At 37.7% G+C, this 25,883-nt stretch overlaps 1 protein-coding gene across 2 annotated transcripts in view; it reads left to right on the top strand.

The window, feature by feature from the left end:
* PARD3B (par-3 family cell polarity regulator beta) overlaps window positions 1-25,883 on the top strand; it is a 394,093-nt gene that overhangs the window by 217,613 nt on the left and 150,597 nt on the right. Inside the window, exons 16-17 of one of the 2 annotated variants that reach the window (XM_066553232.1) lie at window positions 5,227-5,247; window positions 8,996-9,040. In XM_066553232.1, coding sequence (XP_066409329.1) covers window positions 5,227-5,247; window positions 8,996-9,040 — 66 coding nt within the window. The remainder of the gene's footprint in view (window positions 1-5,226; window positions 5,248-8,995; window positions 9,041-25,883) is intronic. The other variant, XM_066553233.1, reaches the window with a different exon arrangement.

Genomic DNA, 25,883 nt, shown 5'->3' with positions numbered 1-25,883 from the left:
ATCTGTACTGCTACTCACTTAGGAAACATTCTACTTCACCTTGAAATGTGTGTAATGCACCCATTGCTCAATTACAAGGTTACAAAGGCCGGGATTGCTTAATCACATCGCCATGCAAAGGATCATTGAAGGTGGGTAACATTTTAAACAGAAGAAAATCCAGATATTACTATAGATTGTGAACTTTATGTGAAAATGATAAATTCATTAAATTAGGAAGCTAGTGAAATTGTATATTAAGGGTCTTCCTGGCTTTGATGAGGCCTGATGTATATACAAGACGCAAATCTGTAAAGATTAGTCTATAATTACACAGGTTCACAATGGAGGCTCATTTAATGTTGATGTTTCTCTTTTCAGTTATATACATATTTAAGCCCAGAACCCTTTGAGTGCTTAATCTGCTTTCCAGTCATAGCAATTTACAAAATAATAATTTCTATAAATTAATATCCTCAGTGAATAATATGAGGTAATAAGGATGGATAATGAAAAAATGTTCAATACTGCTAACTGTGCATCAGTTTGTTGTTATCACTCTCCAGAGCAAAGCCTGCAGTGAAAGGAACTTGGCACATCCAGGTGTAGGTTACTTGCCAGTGGGGCAGCTGGAGTTTAGTTTATTGACACTTGGTGTATGTCAGGACTGTTGGCTGGGCAGCTGGACAGGAGCAGAGGGTATGAACCACTGCCACCTGCTTGTTTAGGCTGCCATGCTGTGAGTCCTGTGGACTGGCACAAGTCTTAACTGCCAAATTCAGAGATAGCATGAACCCAAAAGTAGCATTGCCTGAAGTTGGTGTGTTTCAACAACTCAGTTTCTTTCCAGATGAATTAGTTTTTGCTTGAAACTACTTAAAAAAAAATAAAATAAATATCAGTGGCATATGTTATTGAGTTACTGTTGTAGAAATTAAAAGAAGAAAAAAGCACATGTAGTGGTAATGATACTTTTTTGGTTTTCAGAGATGAGCAGAACTTGCCTCATCCGTACAGATGTCCTTGTGCAGAGTGTATGGGGGCAGGGTGACTGGTCCTCTGTTTTGGCATCCATCATTTCCACAGTGATCAAATGCTTCTCAAAATTTACAGCTTCATTCAGAGTAATAGGCTACAGATTAGTTCCATGTCAGCCATAAGTCTTAATGTTCTTCCTTGCTGCTGTGTTGAGATAATGACAGCACTTTCTGGGTCACTGGCAGAGTTCACATCCTGTGTCTTATGGTAGATATTTCTTTGCCTTGCCTACTTTTATATTGAACTGGTGGTGATAAAAAGAGCACAGCCTCCCTGTTTTCTTCTGCTGATTCTGGCACTTGACACATCCTCTCTGCTGCATATTTTTTTTTATTCTTCAGCCATGTCATCCATATGTTAGCAAAGCAAAGATCCCAATTACAACTGTGACTTCAAGAATTTATGCAGAACCAAACAAAGTCTGACTTGGTACTGACCAGAGTTTCACTGCATGCAAAGCTTGGGCTTGTGCTTTGAGAATAGTGTTAAAAATAAGCAAAACAAAATCAAAAATGGTGGAAATAAATGTTGTGTTTTCTCTTCACACTGAACTGGAACACTTTTTTTGGAACTTAACAGCATATTGAAAATTAAGAAATCAATGACTTCTAAATAAGTAATTGGAAGGATGATTTTTCCTTGCTTTTAACAACCTTCTGTACACACACATTTTCCCTTGCATTACCACAGTTCTCTAGAGGAGAATTTCTATATAATATTTTGTCAGAATCCATTTTCAATAGTTTGTTCTTTTAACTATATTAAAAAGGAAATTTTTGTAATGTTAATGTGAAATTGTTTTTTTTATTGTTACATTAGTGTGCTCTATGAAAACGAAAGGAAAGAAGGTGTCTTATTATCTATCTCCAGCACCCTTACTTTCCATAAATCTTTATGCACAGGAGTGATTTAGACTGTGCATAAATGTACTGTAAAAACTACAGCCATGGGAATTGTGTGCAAGCACATGAAAGTGTAGCTTGTTTTAACCTGAAGCAACATGAAATTGAATCATATGAGTATGTAGCATTTTTGTTGGGTATCAATTCAGGCGAAGTACTGTGTAGATTTATATTTGAGGATGTTGGTATAATAACCCATGACCACTGTCCCAAGGTGCTGCTTAATTCCCTCTTCTTTTCCTCATCAAAGGCAAAACCCCATAAATTTTAACTGATTAAGCTCTATAGCCTGAAGAAATGGATATGTCCTTTACTTGATTTTAAATGTGAGTGAAATATTGTTTGCTGAAACATCATTAGACATACTTGGAATCCCTTAACCTTGGGGCATATTTATTAAAATATCGGGCAGCTTACTTATTTAGGAATAATTAGCAAGTAAATGTGCAAGGTATAAGGTAGAGTATTCTGCAAGGAAGCCAATATTTAACTAAATGCTAATTTCTTTGTTAGTGAAGGGATGCATTCAATTACAGTTCATACTTTTAAAATGCCTCAAAATGGAGGGAAACCCGTGTCCCATATCCAGAAGGATGTGGAAAATGCAGTCAAGATGCTATTAGCTGCTTCATGGTTTGCTCTGAAGCAGATTATTTTTACTCTGGGTGTAATTTCTGTAAACTGAAATAAATATCTTAAAACATAGGCAAATGAGGACCAGACAGAGCTAATGAAGATTGGTCTTCCAAGCAATGTTTGGATTCAGATACAATTAAAAGAATACATTTGGGAGGTCTCTAGTGAGAGTTATGGTATTAGTGGGACAAAAAGTAGTTTGGTATTTTAAAGTCATTGTTTTGTTAACCATGTTGTGTGTATGGAATACAATTATTTGTTTGCTTTGACTTGAAACCAATTTCAGAACTGCATTTAGGAGCTAGTTAGGCTTGTTAGAGCATTAATGAGGAAATGGAGAAGATGGATCAGAATTCTAAGAGTCTATTCAATGTTACTGGCTTAGTAATTAAAAAATCATCTTTGGAAGAGAGATTTTTCAAGAACAAAAATGTTATGGGTTAAGGAAAAACTGTATTGCTTATGGCTGTGATTATCTTTGGTATCATGGGCCAAAAGAGATTTTAACGTGATTCTAACTTATGTCATGAGTAGCTTTCTAGTACTGTCAGATTAGATGTATATTTTCTGAGGCTCTGTGTAGAATCAATTTTTACAAATGAGCATAATGTCGTTTTCATAGTTTAAATGACTTTCAAATTTCTGTTTGTAAGATCTGTAATTCAGGAATGAAACAAAATCGTTTCTTAAGTGATAGGGATGCTGTTAACTGAATTGAAATGAGACTGAAATTAGGGTTTTTTCTGTATGAAAAGAGAGGCTTTTAACAAGGCTAATTTTGTTACTCAGTTTTACACCAAATTAGTGCGGTTGAGGGGACAGTGAGTTGTGGCATAAAGGCAGAAGTAGGCAAAAGAGACTATCAACTGTTTGGACTGGTTTTGTAGAAATCTTCTAGGACTAAAGGAAGTTCATTGTGGAGCAGACTGAGAGCGTTACATGGGTTGTGATGGTGACACAGCTGAGAATGTGGTAACACATGCTTGAGGTGGTATTTTTTTAGGTTGCTTTAGTGTAAGTTTGAGTGGATCTGTTAATGCAGTTAGATTATTGAAGTGTTAGGGGGATAAAATAGCAATTAAGTTAATGTATAGCTACTGTAAGAAAGAAAGTAAGGATGATAATGAAGTAACTTTTAAGAACACTGGTATAAATATGTTGTCTAAACTTTGTCTTAAATCTGTTCCCTATCAATGTTTTCAATCAGTGAGTGACAGATTACATTAGGAACTTGCAGTTTAACCCTAGGAATTTGGAAGAAGTGTTAATGACATGTGGAAGACGTGCAGGTGCAGGGGGGAGTTTTAGCCTAGTGTGGTTTCTCTGGAACAGAGGTGAGAGAGGATTACAAAAGACAACAAAAGTGTAAAAGAAGCCACAATGGCCTCAATTAACAGCGTAACCCTAAAGAATGAGTAGTTATGGCACTACTAGAAAGTGAAGAAATTCATATCATGCTGGCTGGGAAATTGTAAAGCAGTGATTTTTTTCTGCCAGGAGAAAACCTTCCATTTAAAGCTAAATGTGCTTAGTGGACAGCCTCAACTGTACTTCTGGTTCTTCAACAAGTAGTAGTAATAGCAAATGCAAGCTTAAGCATTTTCATTCTCATGTGCTGACATACAAGATATATCCCTTGAGGATCTTCTCTGAATACAATTGAATTGAAGTATTAAATCAGTTCTAACAAAAATTGTTCTGAAAAATCTAATTAGAGAAAACCTTGTACAGGAGAGAAAAAGAATCCAGAATCATGGTTTGGATGTGATTTGTTCCAGTCTTTAAATGTGCTGAACAGGAAATCCCAAATGTTGTCTTAGATGCCATTTTGGGAAAGGTTTATCTTTTTTTTTTTTTATTTCCTACTTCATAAGTATAATTTTTCCTTGGCCCTTTTGCAAGCTTTTTGGTAATCTCTGTGCTTTTCAACACTGAAGTGAGCAGAAATCTATTAAGGACTCCTAAACCTTCAAGAGTGAGTAGCTGGTGGATATCTAGGTCTCCCCAGAACAAATGCCCTTATTTGGAAGAAAGGTGAACAGAAGGGAATTACTGAACAGAAATATATGAAGCCAGTGCAGGTTTACCCTTCCTGATACACACATTTTGTCACTAGTGTGGATTTTAACCTCTGGTCTATGTACATAGCACTTTGGGGCAGACCTAGAACAGTAAGCAACATTTTCTAAGTGGTGGTTGTGAGACAATTGACACCATTTTTCCAAGTGATTTATGCCACTCCTAGATGGGGAAACGCATCACCCCTAAAATAAAACTGGCGGGAGAATTACGTTCCTGGCACTATCACTGACTAAAACTAATTGATGATGCGCTGTCTTCATTATGATGAGAGGGCTGAGTAAGGATAGAGTTCACCAGGTAAAAAACGTGACCCATTTGAGGCTTTGCTTTCTTATCATATGTTTATACCATAGAAACTGATGGATTCTGAGAAGTGTGGAAGCATCATTTATATAAATAGTTTGGGAATACAGGCCTTGTGAACTGATTACTGAACAATAAGAAATTTATATTTGGCTTCCTATTAATTAACAAAGGTATTTGTTAGGAAATTTGTTTTCTAGGAAATTCTTTTGTGTTTCAGTGTCTTATAATTTTATTCCTCATTAATTGTAATTTTAATCCTTGTTTGCTTCTTTTCTGAGTGCAGAACTGCAGCCGGTCTTCAAAGGTACGTGTCAGTTTGTCCAGCAGAAACACGTGACTTTCAGATGTTTAGAAGGTTTTTTAGTAGCTCTATCAATGTGCAAAACTGATGCTTCATGAAAGTGTCACTTCAGTTGAATAAGGGAACCTTGTGTCTTGTGAATGGTAGTAACTCTGGTTTGGGGAAAAGTAATGCAATGGATCAGCAATTGAACTGGGCAGAAGGGGGGAAATTGGTTATGACAATTGGCAGCAGCATTGATTTGTGCTTCTCTACAACACAGTTTGGAGCTAGATTGTTAGCCTGTGTGTAAGCCTGGACTGGATTTGGCACAGACTTTGAGAAGTCCAGAAGCTTGTTGTGTACTAAACCACTGGAAGTCATGCAATTCAAATGAAATGGCTATCTTGAGCAGGGCACAGAAATGGCAGTCAAAACATTTATGTGGAAGGACACAAAGGCATATTGGGTACCTCTACTGTTGTTAAATAACAACATCTATTTTCTTGAAGCAAAACAGCATTCCAGAGTATTACCGTAGGAAATACTAAAAAACTCATGGCGTAAAGAGATGGGATTTCTTACTCTCTGTAGTGATTGTTGGCATAGTTTAAAAAAAAGTATCAATGGTTTGCTATCAGCTGGGCAGATTTGTTTGGTTTAGTAATATTACTTCTTTCATAATCTGTGGTCTTGCTAGGCCCCCAAATGTCCATGATTTTATTAAGTAGCTGCAAAACTTCTTTCATCTTTTATTTCAGCAATTACTTTGAGTACTGACAGTGAATGCATAACTGGTTTCTTTGGTGAAAATGTGGTTCCTAAATAATAGATGTAACTTAAAAAGAGCTAGCATGATTTCCACAGACAAATATTAATAACTTCATGAACTAACAAATCCCTGGGGTTTCAGGGACATTTCAAAATGTGAAGTATTTGATTAACAAGTAAAGGAGAAGTATCTTCTTGTTTGTCAATCTATTTATTCTCTTGTCTGAATCCTTCCCAGATTTTTGTTTGAGTTTTTTCTTTGGAGTCCCAAATTAGGTGGTTTCTATTTTTTTGAGATGTTATGCATTTAATAATTCTAGCTCAAAACATACAGTAATTCTAGTGTCTTCATAAAAATATTTACTTGTGCATTCCCAAGTGTGGTCTTCTTGAGCTGAAATATTTCAGTTATTTGCAAAGTAATTACTTTCTGATATTGCAATATAAAAATAATTAGAATTCCTTTTACTTGAGTTTTAAGAGTAGATGGTATTTTTTTCTTGTTTAAAATCTTTCATGTGATTTTCTACAAAGACAGGCCAAAACTAATAGAATTTTAGGAAAGAAATTTCCTCTTACTTCTTTCCTTTTTTCAAAGGCCAAGAACTAGAGAGAGACTATTTTTGTCATAACTGAATGTTTGTATCAGTTTTGAACAACATGCAAAGAAGTGTTTTCAAATGTTATTTTGTGGAACAGCATGTCCCATGTATTTCCTAAACGAAATCTTTGGTTACAAAGTTTTCAACCTTGGCATACAAAGTATTTATCTTCTGTTAGTCTTTTTCTGGTTTTGTTTTTATTGGATTTTTTTCCGTGGTCTTCTCCTTGTTGCCAGGGGAAACAAGGGAAGCAATGGGGTTCTTATTCAATGGAGTTTTCTGGGCTACTTCTGTTCAGTCTAATGAAAGATGGCCAGCCTAAAAAGCCCTGCCTGAGCATAATAACCCATGAAATGAAAACTACCCTGTGGAGGTGCACACGTATTTTGCTCAAACTTTGATATAGAACTTTAATATTTGCATTTCCCAGGTTTTGTGCATGTATGTGCTTAAGCTCATAATGCTAACCTTGTATTTTGGTAAGATTATTTTTCATTTTTTAATCATTTTATTCTTCCTTTCCCTCCAGTATTAAAATCTAATTTTTGTGTGTGAAGCTGGTGTGTAAAGTATGATTAAGTTAAATGGATTTATCCCTTTTAATAATGTAAAACTTAGTTTCAGGCAAACCAAGTCATCAGCATAGCTTTAAAAATTTACTGTGAACCTTGGGTTTTGTCTTTTTTTTTTCAAGTTCCTATGTACTGTAACATTACCTGCTTTAAGTAATTACCATACATTATACTGGTTGCCACTAGTGACTGCTATAATTAAGGCTGTGAATCCGTTTCCATTATAATCCCTTGTTTTCACACAATCATAACTTGTCAAAACACTAACCTTTAGGACCAAAGTTTTCCTCAGTTGTTTTGCTCAGAGAGAAATTTAGGAGGAGGGAGCAGGAAAAGGAGTTTGAGCTATCCTTATAGTAAATCCTTGTCCAGTCATTTTGCATTGTAGGATCAAACTGCATAGCAAGGAGTTCGATAGTTATCATTTCCAGGGACAAAAAAGAAGTTGAAAAATCAAGGACTTCAGTTCTGGTTGCACTTCTAATTTTGAATTAGTCTCACTGCAGTTTTGTTTAGCAGAATCTCCACATAATGCTGCAAGCAGAATTAGTCTTCCTTTATTAGCGCCTACATCCCATAAAAACCATACACTATGTCAATTTGCTGATATCAGGTGGCAATTGGGTCGCAGAAGTAGAGAAGAAATACAGTGGTCATTTGTGGATTCATGACTCCACTTGTGAATCCCAGTCCTCAATTTGATGTTGATTTTTGAGGGTAAAAGCTTCCCTAAATGTGCAGAGGCAATATAAGAAAATATTTACTGTCATTATTTTCCCAGTAGTAATTCCTAAATGTCAGTAACAACCGTACTGCTCTCTCCTAGGTAGAAAATAGCAGGTTCTGGTATTATGGCAGATGACCCTCTGTGTAAACTTTTGATAGTGACTGCTGTACAGAGCTTGTTTAAGTTTGCATTTATGGAATTTTTGGTATGACTTGACAATTTATTTTATCATATAAAGAGATTATGTTTTAAGGTGAGTTATAAGGGAGTGCTTGGGTAGGCAGAGTTGAAGGATAAGCTTTCAACCCTAACATTCATTTCCTGTTCTTGTTTTATCATCCCTAACATTACATTGACTGCTGTTTTTTTTGCATAGAATTCATTTTAAGAAATAGTGATTGGCTCTTCCCCTCAACCCTCCAGGAGAGTATTTTAATTAGTTTCTTGAGTTATATGACAATAAACTGAAGTTACTGAACAGGACTTCCAATTCCTGTTACATTCAGAATTTGCTCCTCCACTACTGTCTGCAAACTGTTGCTACTGCAAGCATCTTTCTTTATAAGATGATGTGAAATACTACAAAGTTACAATTTATAGACAAAATATAACATAGAAAAAATGCATAAACCTTTAAAAAGATCAGGGTTTGGGAGACCTTATTATCTGCAGAGGTCTTGTGAGCCAGTGAGACGTCTTGCAGATGGGAAGGTTTCCACATCTGGATTCTTTTTACAATTGAGGTCTTTGATCTGAAAATGTTACAACTCTCCTATGCCCTGTGATTTGTCTGGCAAAATGAGTTATTTACAAGTGCGATTGCTCTTCTGACAACTCAGTTTTGAGTGTGTAAGTTCTGAGGTCCTGATCTGTAATCCACAAGGACTGCTGGTAGTCGTTTTATTGGTTTCAGAGGGCTTTGATTCAGATATTTGGACTTTGAAGCACCCCATGTGGATTAGGTAAAGAAAGGATTTTTTTTCATATTATTATAATTTAAAGATTCAGGATACTGTGTCTAAAATAATTTGACAGTGTTTCAAAGGCTTGTGAATTTAAATAAGTTTCTGATCTTTGTGTCTTTTCTTTTATTTCTCCAGTGGCAGATGAAAGCAAAGTTGGTTTGTTGGCCGGACACAAATCGGGTAAGCTGTCCTATTTTGGAGAAAAAGTCAGCAACTTGGAAGTAGTATGGGCAGTAAATGAAGTCAGCTTCCATGAACTGTGGTGACAAAGACACTTGCAAATTGAGGCATTACTTTGTAAGCACTGACTCCAAGTTGAACGATGATGAATTAGGGGTTGCTCTTAGCCAGGCAGTGTATGTAGGCAAGTCATTCTCAGGAAGAGCTGTAACTTTATTTTTCAGTACAGGTGTTGTAAACTGGAGAAAATGCACTTTCAAACAAGTAGAAGTGCACTATTATGGACTGTAGAGACTTAAACAATACACACTTTGAGAACGACAAGTATTTATTTGCTTTTTCTTATTGCTCAGAGTTACACTTCCATTACCAGGAATACTGAAGACAAAGATAAAAAAATTTACAGAGTAGAAAAAAAAAAAAGTTACAGCTTTTCCTTTTGTTGTGCTAGTGCAGGAGAAATAATTTGTTTTTTCTTAAACTTTTCAGGCAATAATAATAAAAAGCATTAATCCATAGTGCTGCAATTACTCTACTTGCTTACTAAATAAGTTCTGCCAACCATGCCAGGGCATTGTACAACTTGAAGCTGTTGTATTAAAAAAACTTCCAAGGCATTGTCACATAAGATTGTAATTTTTCATGAGCTGTGGGTAACCTGACATGAGAAACCTTAAACTTCCTAGAAAACTTCAGTTATTCAGCAATGTCTTCTGATGTTAGGAAATCCTGAAGTTTCAGACTGTCCCTTTGTAGCACATTGTACACTGCCCTTTCCCACTCCATGGATAGGTCTAAGCTGAATTCATGCAAAAGGAGGTCAGCTATGAGATTCCTGATTGTTTATGGTATTCTTTCTCTGTACGGCTGGGTGTCCTTCTTTAGTTCTCTGGTGTGGATTTTCCTTATCTGAAGACCTTTTCCTGAACTTAGTGGACAAATTCTTTTTAAATTTTTTGGCATCTTTCCTAGGTTTGTGAAGTTCTTGGATTCTCTTTCTGAATCAGGGAATAGTTCATATGTCTTGTAATATTATCACTCTTGGGAAGAAAAAAAATTCTTTCAACTTTCTCTTTTGGGAATGTGAAAGCTTCAAAGAAATGATCTTGTCAACTTGAAGAACCTGAGGGTGTTGCCCTTGGGCTTTTTCCCTGTTCAGAAAAATTACTACAAACACTGCAACATCATGCAGTTTACCAAAGATCAATGGAATTCACTGCTATCAAAGAATATTGAGGGATAAGATTATAACTCTTTGGCAGTCAATTGTTTTAGGTACATTAAGCTTTATAATTTTTAGTAACATTTGATCTTTCTTCTGCACACTTCTGCAGATTCTTGAAAACTGACTTTGAAAAGTTTTCTGTTTGAAGACACCTACAAATTTTATGTGAACATGTGGACCTATATTTATTGAACTTTGACTTGTTTGCTTTACTTATTCCTCACAGATCTCTTACATATACCTAAGATCTTTTTTCATAAACTAAAATCAGTGGCCAACAAATCACCCAAGGAATAGATACAAAGATTGCTCAAGTTGTTTCTCTTCTTTTTTCCCTGTATGAATAAAAGAATTTAGCTAACTTCTGAGACAGTTGGCATGTAAATTATTTTTATTGGTCCTATCCTCTTTAAATACTGTTCAAATACCATTGAAAAACATTTCTCCTGCTCTCTATGTTCCATTTCCTAACACTTCATAAAGGAAATCAAGCTGCAATTTTGGTTTCCACATTTTTCCATTCAAATATTTAATTTAAAGGTCTGTTGAAGAACATGGTGTTCTTTTTCTCTGGTCCCTTTTTACTCTATGCTTTCTGGAAATATATGTGCAATTGTCTGACGTTTTGTCCCACCACTGTGACGTTTAGTCACAGTGATGTGAAAAGTTCTGTTTTCACATTATTCATTGTGCTGCCTTCCTGTAGGTGTCTTAAGAACGTTAAAGGGAGACATTGCAGCTTCTTGTGCTATGAGCAAACCACAGTTTTTTTCTCATTACAGAATGGAGTTTCCATCCAATTCTAGACTTCAGGAAACTAAATGTACTTCTCTACAGAATTAATTATCACCTACTAACAATCAATGCAATTATCCTGTCTCTCCTTCAACATGACTTGTTCTGTAAAATACACAGCTGAGTAATTCTCTCTAGGGAAATATCCTTTCTATTTCTTCTGGGCAGTGGCTCTTCAAGCGTTTAGTCTCAGCTTTTGGAACAGCTACTTTATCCCTCACATATCACATGTTATGGAGCAGCAGCAGCAGGAGTTAGAGGTGTGCATTAATTTCAATAAGGGTTTTCACAATTCTCTGTAAGACTGAGGCATTAGAAGGATCTGTAGCTCTAGCCCCATCTGTCGTTTTGTATACTGCACCCACAAGCAGTGGTTCCTTTCCCCCCCACCTTACTTAAAGAGTAGATTTGGGTTTTAGAAGTATATTGGGACATATCCTGAGCTTGTAAGCATGTTCTGTGGAAAGGTGGCTGGAGCTTTGTTCCAAGTACATATATGACCCTTACAGAAATCTACCTGTGAGTTCTGGTTCTCATATGAGGTCTGTATTTCATCCTACTGGATGGAAGACTCCTGCTGTGCTTACAGGTGTTCTTAGTATTGAAAATACTAAGAATACTATTGAAAATATTTTCTGCAGTGCCATCAGCAAAAGCACTGGAGCCTCCTGGTCCTTTTCTGGAAAAAAAAAACAGATTTCAAAGTGCATGAGTGAGTGTGTGTGTGTGTGTGTGTGTAAGACAACTTCTCTGAATCCTCTAAGAAAGAATTTGTCCTCTGTAACCTTCCTGCCTTCCTGTGTGCTCAGCAATGGTATGTCAATACCAATGATGAGAATGAGAAGCAGACAAGTGGTGCCTCTGTTGTATAAGCAGAGAAGATCCTTGAAAATTCACAAAGATGAAAAATCAGCAGCTTTAGCTTAGTTTTTCATAAAACTCCTAGGTTCTTGTAAAAGCAGTTCTATGACAGTTAAGAGAATATCCTTTATAAAGAAGGGCAAGAATTGCATATCAAATATAACTGATTTATATCAAATAATGAAATTGAGTACTGATTTTTTTGCAGCTATTTTAATTTTTTTTCTAAAATTCTTTTTTGTGCTCTGAGTTACTGCTTAGAACACTTTAGTATGTATTGACTGTCTGCTGAGGTCTCTGCTGACACAGCTCTTTCAGATGATGCAGTGCTGGAGAAAAGCTGATGAGTCTTTCTTTATGAGCTCTGACATATTAATTAACAAAATGGTCAAAAAAGCTTTCCTATTTTTATTTTAATGTCACTAGACCATGCTTTTGGCTGGGATTGTGTTTCAAGACAGTCTTGAAACAAGATGAGTAAGATCATATTTTCTTGCTGGCTGCTATGTGAGGAACATGTGACTGAGCTATGGCTTAGTACCAGCAAGGCTGAGTGATAAGGGGTACTTCTGCTACCAAGCTGAATTTGAATTAATGCTGTGTGGTTAAACCCCAACATATGGCAAGAGATAGGGTTAGGACTTGAGTAGGAAAAGACCCGTTGGGATAGTTGGAAGGATGCTTCTGGCCCCTTACTGTTAATTTTGCTGCCAGTGCAGTTTCCACATGGCTGTTCAGCCTGTAGGTAGGGTTGGTGTTCTGGGAAGGAAGGCCTGGAGAGGCAGCTGTGCAGCTAAATCCTGCAAGGGCAGCCTGTCCTTGGGCCTGAGTGCCATCACAGCTGTACTACCTCATGTGTGGGTGACTGAGTTGTGGTTAAACTGCAATTCACATGGAAAGTGGAGCTAGTTTGGAATAATTTAGGTTAAAGGTCTTGGTGTATTTCTGCATTCTTTAATGCCAGGATGTATTCTGCATTAAGGACATTTTACTGAGGTTTTGTTAAAGCTAAGCGTGAGCTATTGGAACACCAGAAAAATCCAGTGGTTTATGCGTAGTTTTGTAGCTCAAGAGGCTTCCTTTTAATCAAGGAATCTGGTGGGGAATAATAGTGGATTTAGGAAAGACTACAGAAAGCTTAGTGCATGCTGCTGGGCTTGCTTGAGGCTGGTGCCATTGTAATAAGTTTCATTTGCAGGTAACACAATTATGTCGAAGAAGTGGATAGGGAAGTGCTGTTCTCCTCTCCTGATGCCAGACTTTGTAATTTTATTAAATAAGCCTTCTTGCTGCTGTAGATGTCATTAAAGCTCAGCTTTTCAAGGGGAGCATTGGGTTTAGTACTGAGTTCATAAGGATTTATATAGTAACTTGGTCCACAGTAGAAAAGACTCATGTTAGTGGCTGAGCTGCCTGACATATGCAGTGAAGTGCCTGTCCAAACAGCCTTGCTACTAACTGAAAGTGTGTATCATACGGAATCTGACCCTTACCTTTGCATTTCTGAGAGGAGAAAAGGTTGTTTTTAGTTTACTTTATTTCTCTTTGAGAATAAGAATGTAATACTTGGCTGCTTCAATCATTCTTGCAAGTGTAAAGAGGACTTGTCTACTTCACAGTCTGCAGTATACCTCAGCAATTGCAGCATAGCCTGACCTGTGTGTCTTGGCTTGGATACTGGATATAATCAAACTGTGGTGTCACTGGAAGCTGTGCAATATGATTTTTTTCCCTTCATTCAGCCCATGTGATGCTTGGTGCTATTTCGGTGTGACTGGCACAAAAACAAACACAAGTACCTTTCTACAATGCTTCAGTTGACTCTATTACCCACACCTCGTGCCTCTGTAAGCTTTGAATCATTAAGCTGTGGGTTATGTTTGATGGTTTATTGTGGGGAATATTTTTGCAAGATTTTTCACTCTTTCCCTGTTACATTCAGTTGGGCATCTCTCCTGAACAATTATATTCTTGTGATAGTGTTGTTGTTCATGTTATTATCAACATTATCATCATCATCAACTTTGATTATGATTCTCCAAGCCAAGTGTTGCTTTGAAGTTACAGTTCCAAATAAATTCTCATCTGAGAATATCTATCAGTTCATGCAGCTGAGTAGCAAAAAGTAAGGTTCCCTTTTTCCTGCAGGTCACTTGTGGAGTGAATTTTTTCTCCTTTATTTATGTCTGGCAAAGAATAAAGTCAAGGATATTACATTGAGTGTACTGTATTGTTGGGGTTTAAACAATTTCCACGCCAAAAATTAAAACACTCAGCTTCCGTTGAATCCCTTGCTGCTGTTGTTTTTTTCTTTTCTTCAAGCACAACTTGTCTAGTGAACTTAGGAGGATACATTAACTTACTTAATACTCAATGCAAATATGGCTTTGCTACCCTTTTAAAATGAACTTTATTTTTAAACATGTATAATAGTGTTATATATTATGCTATATGTTGTTGTAGCTATGGTCATTGGTTAGAGCTGGGAGGGAATGGGGAGGCTTGATTAACGTTGCTAGTTTGACAAAAATTGTATGTATTGGTGCATGAGAAGTTTGCTTTGTGACTGACTCAGGAAAAGGAAGGCTGGACATTTAGAGTTCTGTGATTCAAACCATTATTCTAAATTAACAGAACTTACTGTATTGTTGAATTTTAGTGAAAAGCAGGCTGTAAGTCAAAACCCCTTCTGAATGTCAAGCTAGGGGTCTTTTTACAGTCCCCTATGCCTGCCAGGTCTATGTGGCTGATAAACAGCTCTCAGATAACGTAGTTAGATGGTTCTCCTCGCTGGAAGTAAACAACCACTCATTTTTACTCTTGAGAAGAATAATTTTATACTCCCAGTAACTCACCAGCTGTAACTACTTTTTGACAGCTTTCTTTCCTTTTTTTTTTTTGTTTTTTTTTTTTTTTTTTAAGACTTTATTAACTGTGTGATGATGATTTGTTGTGACCCCTTTTTTGTTAGGTCTTGAGAAAGTCATCTGTAGATAAAAATCCCTCACTTGAGGGTGATGTTTGATGTTATGATGTTGATCTAAAAGCTTGCTGCTGCTGAATAAAGCAGTCTTGGGCACCATGCCTCCTGTCTGCAGCTGCATGGTTCCCATTATTCCATTCTTTATTCCAGTCCCACAGCTTAGCTGGTGAGATGGTTAACAGAACTAGACAGCCAAAATTTCGAACAAGAAGGACAAAAATGAATACTGCTGAGATTATCTCCTTGAACCACCCATTTGAGAGACAAGCTTACATGCCATATGAAGGGAAATTCAGCAAGTGGATGGATGAGAACTGTGACGCAGCTGTCTACTAAATCACCATATCTACTATGTCAAATGATACCCTTATTGAATTCAAATGCCAAGCTTGCGTTAATTTTTAAATTTTTTTAACACTGTTTTACTTGCCATGAATAAAACCACTTTCTCAGTGGCAGGACCTGGGAATAAAAAGTGGCAGTAAACCTCTGCAAACTGAACAAGAGCATCCCTGCTGTCTCATCCTTAGAATGCAAGAATCTTTTCTAAATTCACTTGTTCACTTTGATTTTATGAATGCTTTGTGTTCTGTGACTCTTAGTATGCTTTGTATTAAGATAAGACAGATCAGTGCCCGTTGATCTTTCTTTGAATTACAGTTATTAAAGTGAATAGATCTGATCTGCTGAGAACAATAACAAGCTTGCAGGAGAAACCTGTTTTCCCTCCATGTTCTTGTGTGGGATTTAGGATCTAGAGCAAAACTGAATTTAGACCAACAGCAGTGCAGATACAAATTCAAGGGTCTAATTGAGTTTTTACAAAATCGCATGTTGACTGAATGTTTTCCTGTTATTCCACGATAGCCTTGTATTTATAAAGGCCAAGCCATGTGTTTCTGCCCCCCTTCTCTCTATTCCACCATTATTATTCCTATCATTCCATGATGAGCTGTTGTGGGAAGCTAACCTAGCAGAAAAATAATTCTACAAAAAAGAATGGTATTCTTCTGGTTTAGTCAAGGGAACAAGAAAAAAAGAAGTTCAGGAGAAGAGAAGAATGATTTTGTAACTGACACTTTTTGATCCTGGGATCAGCCTAAGCTGAAGAAGTTGACTGGGGTGGAGGGGGTAGGTAGACACATCTGAGGGAGAAAGTGTGGATGAAAGAAGATTTGCAGATCTTCAGAGATGTCTTTGTGCTGAAAGAAAGGAAGTGGGGGAGCAAGTTTGAGTCTCTTTTATTGTCCTGAGGACTAAACTGAAAGTTTCTGAGAGGTTTGCTCAATGGCAAGTGAAAGTTGTTATTGTGTATTTTTGACTGTGTGATGTTACTTGCTCTTAATGTACTATGTCTGTCTCTTAGTTTTATTTGAGCTGCTGTGCTCTGGGTCCTGTCCTAAGGAGCGAGAGAAGATTGAGCAGTCCTTGAAAGCATCTGGGTCTGACAAGCAGGGAGATGCTTTTGTAAGGGCCAGATGGAGTGAACAGGCAGCTTGGACAGAAAAAAACAGTTTTTGTTAAGAATCACAGGGAGTAGATTCCCTACCCTAGGTGGGGTTTCTTTCAGTCCAGCTGATCACAGAAAGCTACTGAACCAGAGAACCAATGGCACTGTAAAGGCCTAAGTTATGCAGAAGCATTTATTTCATTCTGTCTGACCCAGAAAATGATAATTTTCTGTACTATAAAAGGGTAGTAAACCAACCCCTGGCTTCAACAGCAAAGCCCTTTTCATATTCTCACTTCAAGAACAAAAGTGCGTGTACATCTACCAAGAAGGTCCTAAAGAACTTGGACTTCTCTGTGAAAGAATCTTGTGCCCTGAATGGGGACCAAAGTAAGATATTTCCATTTGACAAGCATGAAATAAAACTTAAAAGTTCCTGTGAGTAAGAACTTTAGAAAGTACTCCTGTGAATGCATAGCTAGGGAACTGCCTGCTAAAGCTGTGACATGAGTTTATTAGAGCAAGATGCCGAAGAGGGATTCTGTGCGTGAGGAATGCCTTATTTTTAAATGTGACTAAACTTCAAGTGCATAACAGAAAGGACAGCCTTTTCCCAAAGGAGAAGGCCTGATCTGGCAGATATCCAAACTACTGTGTTCTAAAATAAACAATAGTGGTGAAAGATTTGCTTCCTTTCGATCACATCTCAATAATATGGGAATTATGTACTACTTAGTATGAATTGTTGGCATCCAAGGGTTGCAAACCAACAGCCTTTTTTCCTTTGGGGATATTCTTTCCTCTAGGAGCAGAGAAAAGGATAGGAGCTTTGTTTAGTGTGACTTGGGAAATTTCAAGCTCAGCAGTTCTTCAGTGTTACAGCTCCATTATGATACAGAAGTGGGAAAAGTGATTAGGAAGAAAAATCGGACACACAGGTATTTTTTCCAGCCATGCATTAATACTAATTCTACTTTTTTACTTTTTTTTTCTCTTTCATTTCCTGAAGTGATTCTGGGCATATTGTTGTATTAACTGAGGCTTGGAGGTGGGTTCTTATGTTCACATTCCACAGTTGCCACTTCTCCCCTAGGTCAGTATTGCTGAATATTGCTCTGTGCAGAATTCAGTGAAGTAGGTTGAGAGAGCATTAAAATATCCAGAATGTGTAAGCAATGTAAAATGAAATAAAGTGTAGACTTTTAATTGTTGTGATGAATGCATCCACTCCACATAAGGCCTGCTGGTATTTGAAGTAACTGGTCATGTGTCTGGGGTAAATCCATTGTGTGCCAACCTGCAGTGGGCTGGAGGAGTAATGTGCCTGCAGACCTCTGTCTGTTGTGCACTGAAATTCCCTGTCTAGGAAACGGCGCGGTGCTGGCTGGAGTTACCAGCTGTGGGCTGTTTGGGGCTTGCATTCTCTTCCTGAGACCTGGCAACATTTTCCACTGTGACTGTCTGTGCTGAGCCTGCCACATTTCTTATCTTTGCTGAAAATTTCTGCTGTGAGTTGGAGCTTCCTGCTGCCTTGTGTTCCAGGTTGTTTCTGACTCATACGAGCGTGGGAGAGCTTGTAAATATGGTGGATGTGTCTAGAAGAGGAGTGCAGAAATAAAGCTATTTCTGAAAGAAAAAGCAGTGTAACTGTGTTAGTGCAGAATTTCACACAGGGTCATAGATACTGCAGTTCTCCAGATGTGGTCATTAGGATACATCTTGGTATCTCGGGATCCTGGCATATCACATGCAGAAAGAACTGTCACTAAATTTTAAGTGACTGGAGATGGCAAAACCCCAAAAAACAGGCTTTAGGCCTAAGCAAAGGTTAAGCAACAGTATATTTGAAATTTGAAGAATGTAAATAAATCAGTGCTTTTTATTAAAACTGTGAAGATTCAAAGGAAGGCACAGCAGCCAGCAAAGCAAGTTTAATGTTTAAAATCTGAGGGGCCTCTTGCTGTATGTTGATCTTTAAAGTAGAGAGTTTCTCTGGTGATGGTGCCTGAACAGATGGCTCATGATAGTGCCTGCATGACTGATAGTAAGCTGGTTTCCATCATGGAGCTCCCTCCGTGGCCCTAAGAAGAAAGCTGAGAACAACAAATGAATCCATCGTGTCTCCTGCCTTTTTAGGGCTCTGTAAGGCTCTTCAGTGATCAGTCCTTTAGCTGTTGACAGCCAGACTGCATCCTCTTCAGAAAGCAAAATAAATTTCCTCAGTCTGTGTCTTTTGTAATTGAGGAGAAAGTGATGATATGATTCTAATGCCCCTGCGTAATATTTACCACCATCAGCAGTTAGAACTGGAGTCATAGCCTTCCTGTCAGTCTTTTCTCTGACTATTGGTTTCATGTTCCTTTAAGCAATACCTGTGCTTTTTTCAAGATTTGTGGTGAATGATCTGCAGATATTCAGGAAAGACCTTCAGAGTATTAGGTGCTGAAATCTGGCTGTGATCAGTGCTGGCAGCTACTGTGATTCTTTCAGTTGCTTGTGACCGAAGAGACTAGCAGCCACTGCTGAATGCCTCATTTTATTAATCCTTTCCCTCCAGGAGCTGTTTTTATGCTGGGCATGATATTCAGTGCTGGCAGTGGGTATCCTGAAGTCACTGGTGCCAAGGAGTTAATGAATTTGGAAAACTTCCCAGATAATACATCTGGCCCTCTAACTTATATTTTGGAGCATGAAGTATGAGATATAGAAAGAAGAGCACTGAACTAAATGAGCTCCTGGTTGAAGAGAGGAAGGGTACACTTTTCTTTTTCTAAATTAGTTGACTGAAAGTTAAAAACTATGTAGTCCCAAAGAAAATTTAACAGTTTGTGGGGTTTTTTGGGATTTTGATTTTGAGGTTAGTTTGCTTGTTTACGTTTTTAAAAATTTTGTTATACTGTGTATTTGCCAGCTGCATTATATTCTAAGGCTTGAGTACAGAGAGGGGATTCTCCACTTGGAATGATTCTTTGCCTTCATTTTTTATTTTGAATCCCATCATGTTGCCATGTCAATAAAAAGGACTTTGAAGGTAATTGATATTTCTAGTCCAGCTCACTTCTGGAATAGTATCTTGTACAATGTTTGCTTCCGATAACATTTGAAATAAGCCTTTATTATATAAAATGGGTTGCTGGTGCTATTTATTAATACACATTTTTGTGTAATAAAAGATGTGCAGTGCAATATGGTTCAGAAATTAACTTTGAAGAAAAGAATTATATTGCTATTTGTGTAGCTCATAAAATAGCATTATTTTTAGTGGGTCTTTCAATAAAGCAGTGCTACTTAGCACTTACCTACAGAGCACTCCAGAAGGACTGAGAATATCATCCCTAATTAAGTGCTAAGAGCAGAGCAGGAGAGTTTTTCTGTACATAGCAGTGACAAATGGAAAGCATATTGGAGAAGAGTAGAAGGCACTTCCTTGAGATACCATTGACTGTCAGCAGGTGCCTTCCCTTTGCCTCAGGCAATGGCACCATGCTGCCCTTTCAAAACTTACCTCCTCTCTTGTGTTTACCCATTTTTCTGCCCGATGTTTAAATAGATGAAAGTTTTCATTTGCTTTTGTTTAGTCTTGCATGGGTGATGGAGTTTCTCACGGTTCTCATTTGGCCTACAGGTATTAAGCATAATGATTGGTACCTTAACTCTATGAATGTACAGAAGATCCCTGTTAACATGAGATCAGACTTACTTATGTTTGTTTGGGATTTTTAAAAGAAATTAGTATGTTCCTTCCCTCCATACCTCCCTCCCCCAGGTAGTGTGACATCTATGCTGATGCTGATCTATATCTGATTCCTGCCCTTTTTGATTATTCACCTTCAGTTGTGAAAAATAACCTTAATCCTTCCCCCATCTTTGACTTGGTTCTCTTATCTAAAAGCAACTTTTTTGGACTGAATATCTGTCTGTGAGGAGAGCACATCTGTGACCTGCAAGGTTCACCTGCAGGTTCTGAAGGATGGGGGGAGCATGCAGGGCATAGTTCCAGGAGCTGCGGCTGCAGAGCATTTCTCAGTAGAACTTCTCCTGTTCTAGTATTGCTCAGTTCACAGACTGAAGGGAGGAAAGAACCATTCATCCAGTGAGAACAGTGGGCTCAGGGCAGAGCAGAGAATTCCATGGAGAGAGTCAGAGTCTAGTTCTGCAGTTTGCCCATTTTCAAAATGCTGGTTTCCTTAGAGCCATAACAGCAGCAATATCCTGACTCTGCTGCTCTAGCAGCTTAAATAGGGACTGTGGCCCTCTCAGTGCTGGGGTCAGGACCTGGCAAACAGAGGAGCAGAACAGAACTAGTGCTTGGTGCTAGAGGTCTGCAGCCATTACTGAAAGGTGATTGCACATTCAAATATTGCAAATAAAAACCTCTATTACCTTGCTATGGCAGTTTTCAAGTGTTTCAATGTGGAAGGACCAGACCAGAGAATCTGGCATTGATTTGTTTAGGTCTTTCATGTAATTACAATTTTTGTTGCTATCTGCAGATGGCATAAATTCCTGTGTTCAAAAAAGGAGTTGTATTTTTGGTTGCCAGTTGTAATGCTGCTGTTGACAAACAGAGATGTTATAAAAGAGAAATTCAATATAGTGTAGTTAATCAGATGCCTCTTTTTTTATTGCTTTATAATCTTCTCAGATGCCTAATTCTGAAAGCAAAATGACAAAATTGTTTGATCGAAGCTTCTGGAGTTTAATTCCTTTTTAAAAAATAGCACAGTAGTTTAATTTTAAAGGTACCAAAAAAATGAGCTTTACATAAAGGACTAATTTTTGCCAGCAGTTGCATGGAATAACTCACTGCTTATGACTAATAAGTCCATCACAAAATAGCTGCAAAGAATAATTCTCAGTCTGAGTTTAGACTGAAAGAGCAAACACATTAAAAAACTTACAGGAGAAAACAATTTATTGCAGTCATTCTTTTTTTGCCATTCTGTAGGAAATATGGATAATTCATTAAGTCTCAGAAGAAAGCCCTTTGCTCTCCTTTACTCAGGCTTGGTTTTCTGTTCTCTTTTTGTGTAGAGAGTATGGATGTAGTATGCAGTAGTCACTGTGTTATCACCTGTTAAGTGTCATGCGTGACACATCCATTACAGATTCTATGAAACTGGAGCCTTTTGAAGTAAAACTTTCCATTCAAGTGTCAACTGAAGCGTGGGTTTTATTTGCTTTTTCTTTGACAGAGATTGTTCTTTTACTGTCTCCTAAAATAACTCTGATATTTGTTTTTGTTTAGGAGAGGAAAAGGTAAGAATATCTAGCTAGAGGCTGGGAAGATAGGAAGCTACTAGGAGAGGTGGAGGGGAGCTAGAAAAGGGTGCTGGGAATGGGGCAGAAAGGGAGATTGGGCATGTCAGCAGGTGAGAAGATGCAGTGTGGGAAAGGGTGACATTACTGCGAGAGAGGGGGAGACAAGCTTGTGTTGATCTGGGACAGTGGGGAAGAAAAAGTTGTGCAGGACAAAAAACTGCTGTTTATGTACAAACAAAGCTACAAAACCCCACAAAAACAAAACAACTCAAAAAAAGTGACAACCAAAAAGCACCCACCAACACCCCACATGTAGAAAAATATATAGAAAAACTCTGTTCATTAGAAAAATATAAATGTGAAGGCTTGGGAACCTGAATCTTCATCTTCCTGTTTCAGTTCCTTGTCGCTGTGACACAGGTTGTGCGTGTTTGTCTTAAAATGACATCACGTTAGAGTTTATTGAAAAACCCTTGCTACCAAGGCTTTGATAAAGAGGCATGAAGGCTGTTTACTGCTGATGTCAGATATCAAAGACTGTGCTCAGTACAGATGGAGGAGGGGAATTGCTCTACATGTGGAAGAAAATACTAGACCTTTCCTGAAAGAGAGAAACTGGAGTTTTGTAAATAAAATTGTCATGATATATTTGGGACATAAAATGAAAGTCTATTAGAATGTGCATAGAGAGAGAGAAATTGGACACCTCTGCCATACCATTTTTCAAGCCTAAGCTCTTTACTTTGCAATTTTAATAGTACTCTTTTAAGGTCATTTTTTGTATATGATTTTAATACATAGTCTGTTGCTTTAACTACTTTCATTAAAATTTTATGAGCCTTTTCAGAAAATCAGATGGGAAAATGCAAATAAATTATGCATTTTATTTAGTATGTAGTAGATACAGTATTACTGTATGTGTAAACAAATAAAAATGTTTATTAATATAACAAACACTATGCTGAAAATCCTACTGTAGTCTATAAACCACATAGGCTATAAAGAATCACTTTGAGTTTAAGTAGCTAGTGCTGGACCAAACCTCTGGATTTGGAACAGTACAGAGTGATAGTATAAAAAGATTCATTATCTTAGCTATTATAAATAAAGTGGGGGGGGGGGGTTTGTCATGAATTATGAGGCACAAGATTGAATCTGAAAACCTTAAAACATTCATTTTCTGAGAGCAAGTACTTAATATTTTATAAAATCCCACAGAGTTCTCTGCTTGCTTAGTTTTGCTTTTTCACCCTTCTTCCTCTCCTGGCAGAGCTCACCAGTAATCTTTTAAAATTCTGACCTGAGCACTCAGCAGTCAGCACAGTGCTATGTGTCAGTGATTAGCTTACCTGTTTTTTTTACTGCTCCTTCACCCTGTGAGATGCCAAAGCAACAGAGAAAGTATATGTAGTTGTGAATGTTATCAGTGGTGAGAGATGTGGGTATATATACTTGATTTCTTCAAGCCAGGTAATGTGTTCATTTAACTTCTGTTTGATGAGAAAACCCCAGCATCATAGGAGAAGACTTCCTAGCACTACTTGTACAGATCAACACAACCTTGTTTTCATGGTGGTTTGGGGGGTATTTTAGGGGAGTTTTGGAGAAGTTTTGACATTGTTCTGTGTGTGTTGTGCTTCATGTCAATTCTAGACAGAGGAATCCTCTCACCTAGAGTAAAAAGGTGGTAAAATGATCAAAATGTAGAGTGAACTCTGCCCTTGTTTGTTTGAGCAGTTTCTCACCTCACAGGTAGCCCTGCTGATTTCAGTTTCCGCAGACCTTGGTGACACCATCTGCAACAATAACTCCTTTTAGACCTTACATAACTGGGCATTAAAAGCTCCACCTCTTTCTTTCTATCTTTGATCTTGTTACAGCAAATGCTTTATGATTCAAATTAGAAGAAGGAAAATTAGACATTTTAAGGAAGTTTTTATAGCTAAAGAAGCAGAAACAATAATTCTTCTCCAAGTTTAATGATGAGTGATGTTTACAGCATATGAAGAGTCTTCACTTCCACTGTAATTTGCATTAGCAGAAGAGAGTGCCTGTTTCAGTAGTGATTTTTAGAAAAGGAAAGCCAGGAATAACTCCTGTAGTAAATAGCAGCTATTAACAATCAGAAGGCCAACAATACTAGAACGACTAATACTGAAATATACTTTTGCAATTAGAGCTTTCGTGTGTTTGTAACCTTTAGTAAGGAATTGTTCTTAAACTTCAAACAGAATTTCTTAGTACCTTCATATAAATCAATTGCCCCGTAGTTTTCAGTTAAGCAATTTAATTGCTTAATCAGAATAAGAACCTAGTGATTAAAATTCAAGAGTCATGTGGTACCAGGCAATATCAATATTAGTTGTTACTCAGGGTAGCTGGTTTAGATCAAACTGAATGAAATAGAAAGCATGTTTGCAATATGCTTTAGCATGCAGGAATGTCATCTAAGTCTTCTCTAGAGTTAAGACTACAGACACTGAAGAGTGACATAGCAACAAGACTCTATTAAAGCTGCCACAAAACACCAACTCCAAATCAGAGAGCTGCTGCACTAGAAGAGCTTTGAGGGTTGTTGGATTTTTAATTATCTATGTTGAAAAAAATTAGGCCTTCTGTGAAGAGCATCTATGCAAGAGGGGACTATTCTCTTAGAACTTACTTGAAATGCAGAAATAGCAAAAAAAGTTTAAGAGAACACAGTGAAATTCTGTGCTGAGATCTATAGTCTTGCCACTCAAAAGTGAGCCAGTGTTGCAGGAATATGGGTAGTCTTGATCAGAAATTATCTGATCAGAAATTATGGGTAGTCTTGATCAGAGGTGTTAAATATTAATTCTCTTTTGAGTTGGTATTACACCAAGTGCAGTGGGATTTTGGGCCATGGTTCTGTATGTTTTCATAATGGAGGCAATGAGGAATTTATAGAAACAGGAAGCAGCAGCAGCACTTTTTGGTGGTGGGGATGTTGTTCCGGACGCCTTTCATCTGTAGCACATCCTAGGAGGTTAACAGTCATACTGGATCAGATAATAAGTCTGCATGGCCTCTGTCCTCTTTCTGATAGTATCAAATGCTAATGCCTAATGAGAAATACAGAGATATGACAAGTTTGTCTTCCTTTCCTCCAAGACCTCTCCTTGCCTTCAGATATTCAGGGACTTAAAGACGGAAGGTAAGAATAGCTTCTTTTTAGCTGATAATCTTCAACAGATCTTGTTTCTCTTGAGCTTTCTTACTTCCCTTTTAGCATATGTAAACTCTTAGTATCCACAACAACAGAAAAAATTATTCACATAAGTGTTTATCAGGGTTGTTGCTGTGAAGAGAAATGATGACTGATTACCCGTTTCTTTCTTTCACTCTTTCAGCAAGAGCTGAACCCAAGTAGTAGCTTTCAGCTCCTTCCTGGGCGACTGCTTTTTTGCAGGGGAGCCAATTAAGCATCTGGTATAACAGCCATTACATTTTTATTCTAATAACATTAGCCTCAGTGTTTCAAAATCTGATTTTAACTTTTTGCTCTGAAGTAAATTGCATAGTATGTTTCACTTTCCAGTGTTAGGGTTGATATACTGTGAAGCTGTAGAAGCAGCTCTGAAGAAGAGACTGTCAAACTGCTCTGATTAACCATGTGCTAATATGCGTGAAGTTTTAAGAATTGTGTTAATACTTTAGTGATTGATTGCCATAAGTGTATACTCAGCCACAGTATGGCTTGTTCTGCATTATGTTTTTGAGGATATGGAATGGCATGCATTATACAGATTAACCAGTTTTCCCTCTGAGTGTGGAGAAAATACTTGTCCACAGTCAAAAGACTAAAGAAAGTGAAAATATTTGATGAAAAATAGGACACAGGGCAGAATACAGATGCAAGTGTTCACTCTTGATACACAAGAAAAAATTAGCATAATCATATGGATGTTCATAAATCTATGGGCCCAGATGGGATCCATCCCAGGGTGATGAGGGAGTTGGCAGATGAGCTTGCAAAGCCACTCTCCATCATTTACCAGCAGTCCTGGCTCACTGGTGAGGTTCCAGAGGACTGGAAGCTGGCCAATGTGACACCCATTCACAACAAGGGTCGGAAGGAGGATCCTGGTCACTACAGGACACTTAGCCTGACCTCAGTACCTGGTAAGTAATGGAGCAGTTGATATGGAGTGTAATCACACAACACTTACAGGATGACCATGGTATCAGACCCAGCCAGCATGGGTTTAGGAGGGGTAGGTTGTGTGGACCAACCTGATCGCCTTTT

The sequence above is a fragment of the Molothrus aeneus genome, chromosome 7 (assembly GCF_037042795.1).
Source record: "Molothrus aeneus isolate 106 chromosome 7, BPBGC_Maene_1.0, whole genome shotgun sequence".
In the NCBI taxonomy this organism is placed as follows: domain Eukaryota; kingdom Metazoa; phylum Chordata; class Aves; order Passeriformes; family Icteridae; genus Molothrus; species Molothrus aeneus.
This window is presented reverse-complemented; position numbering and strand designations above follow the sequence as displayed.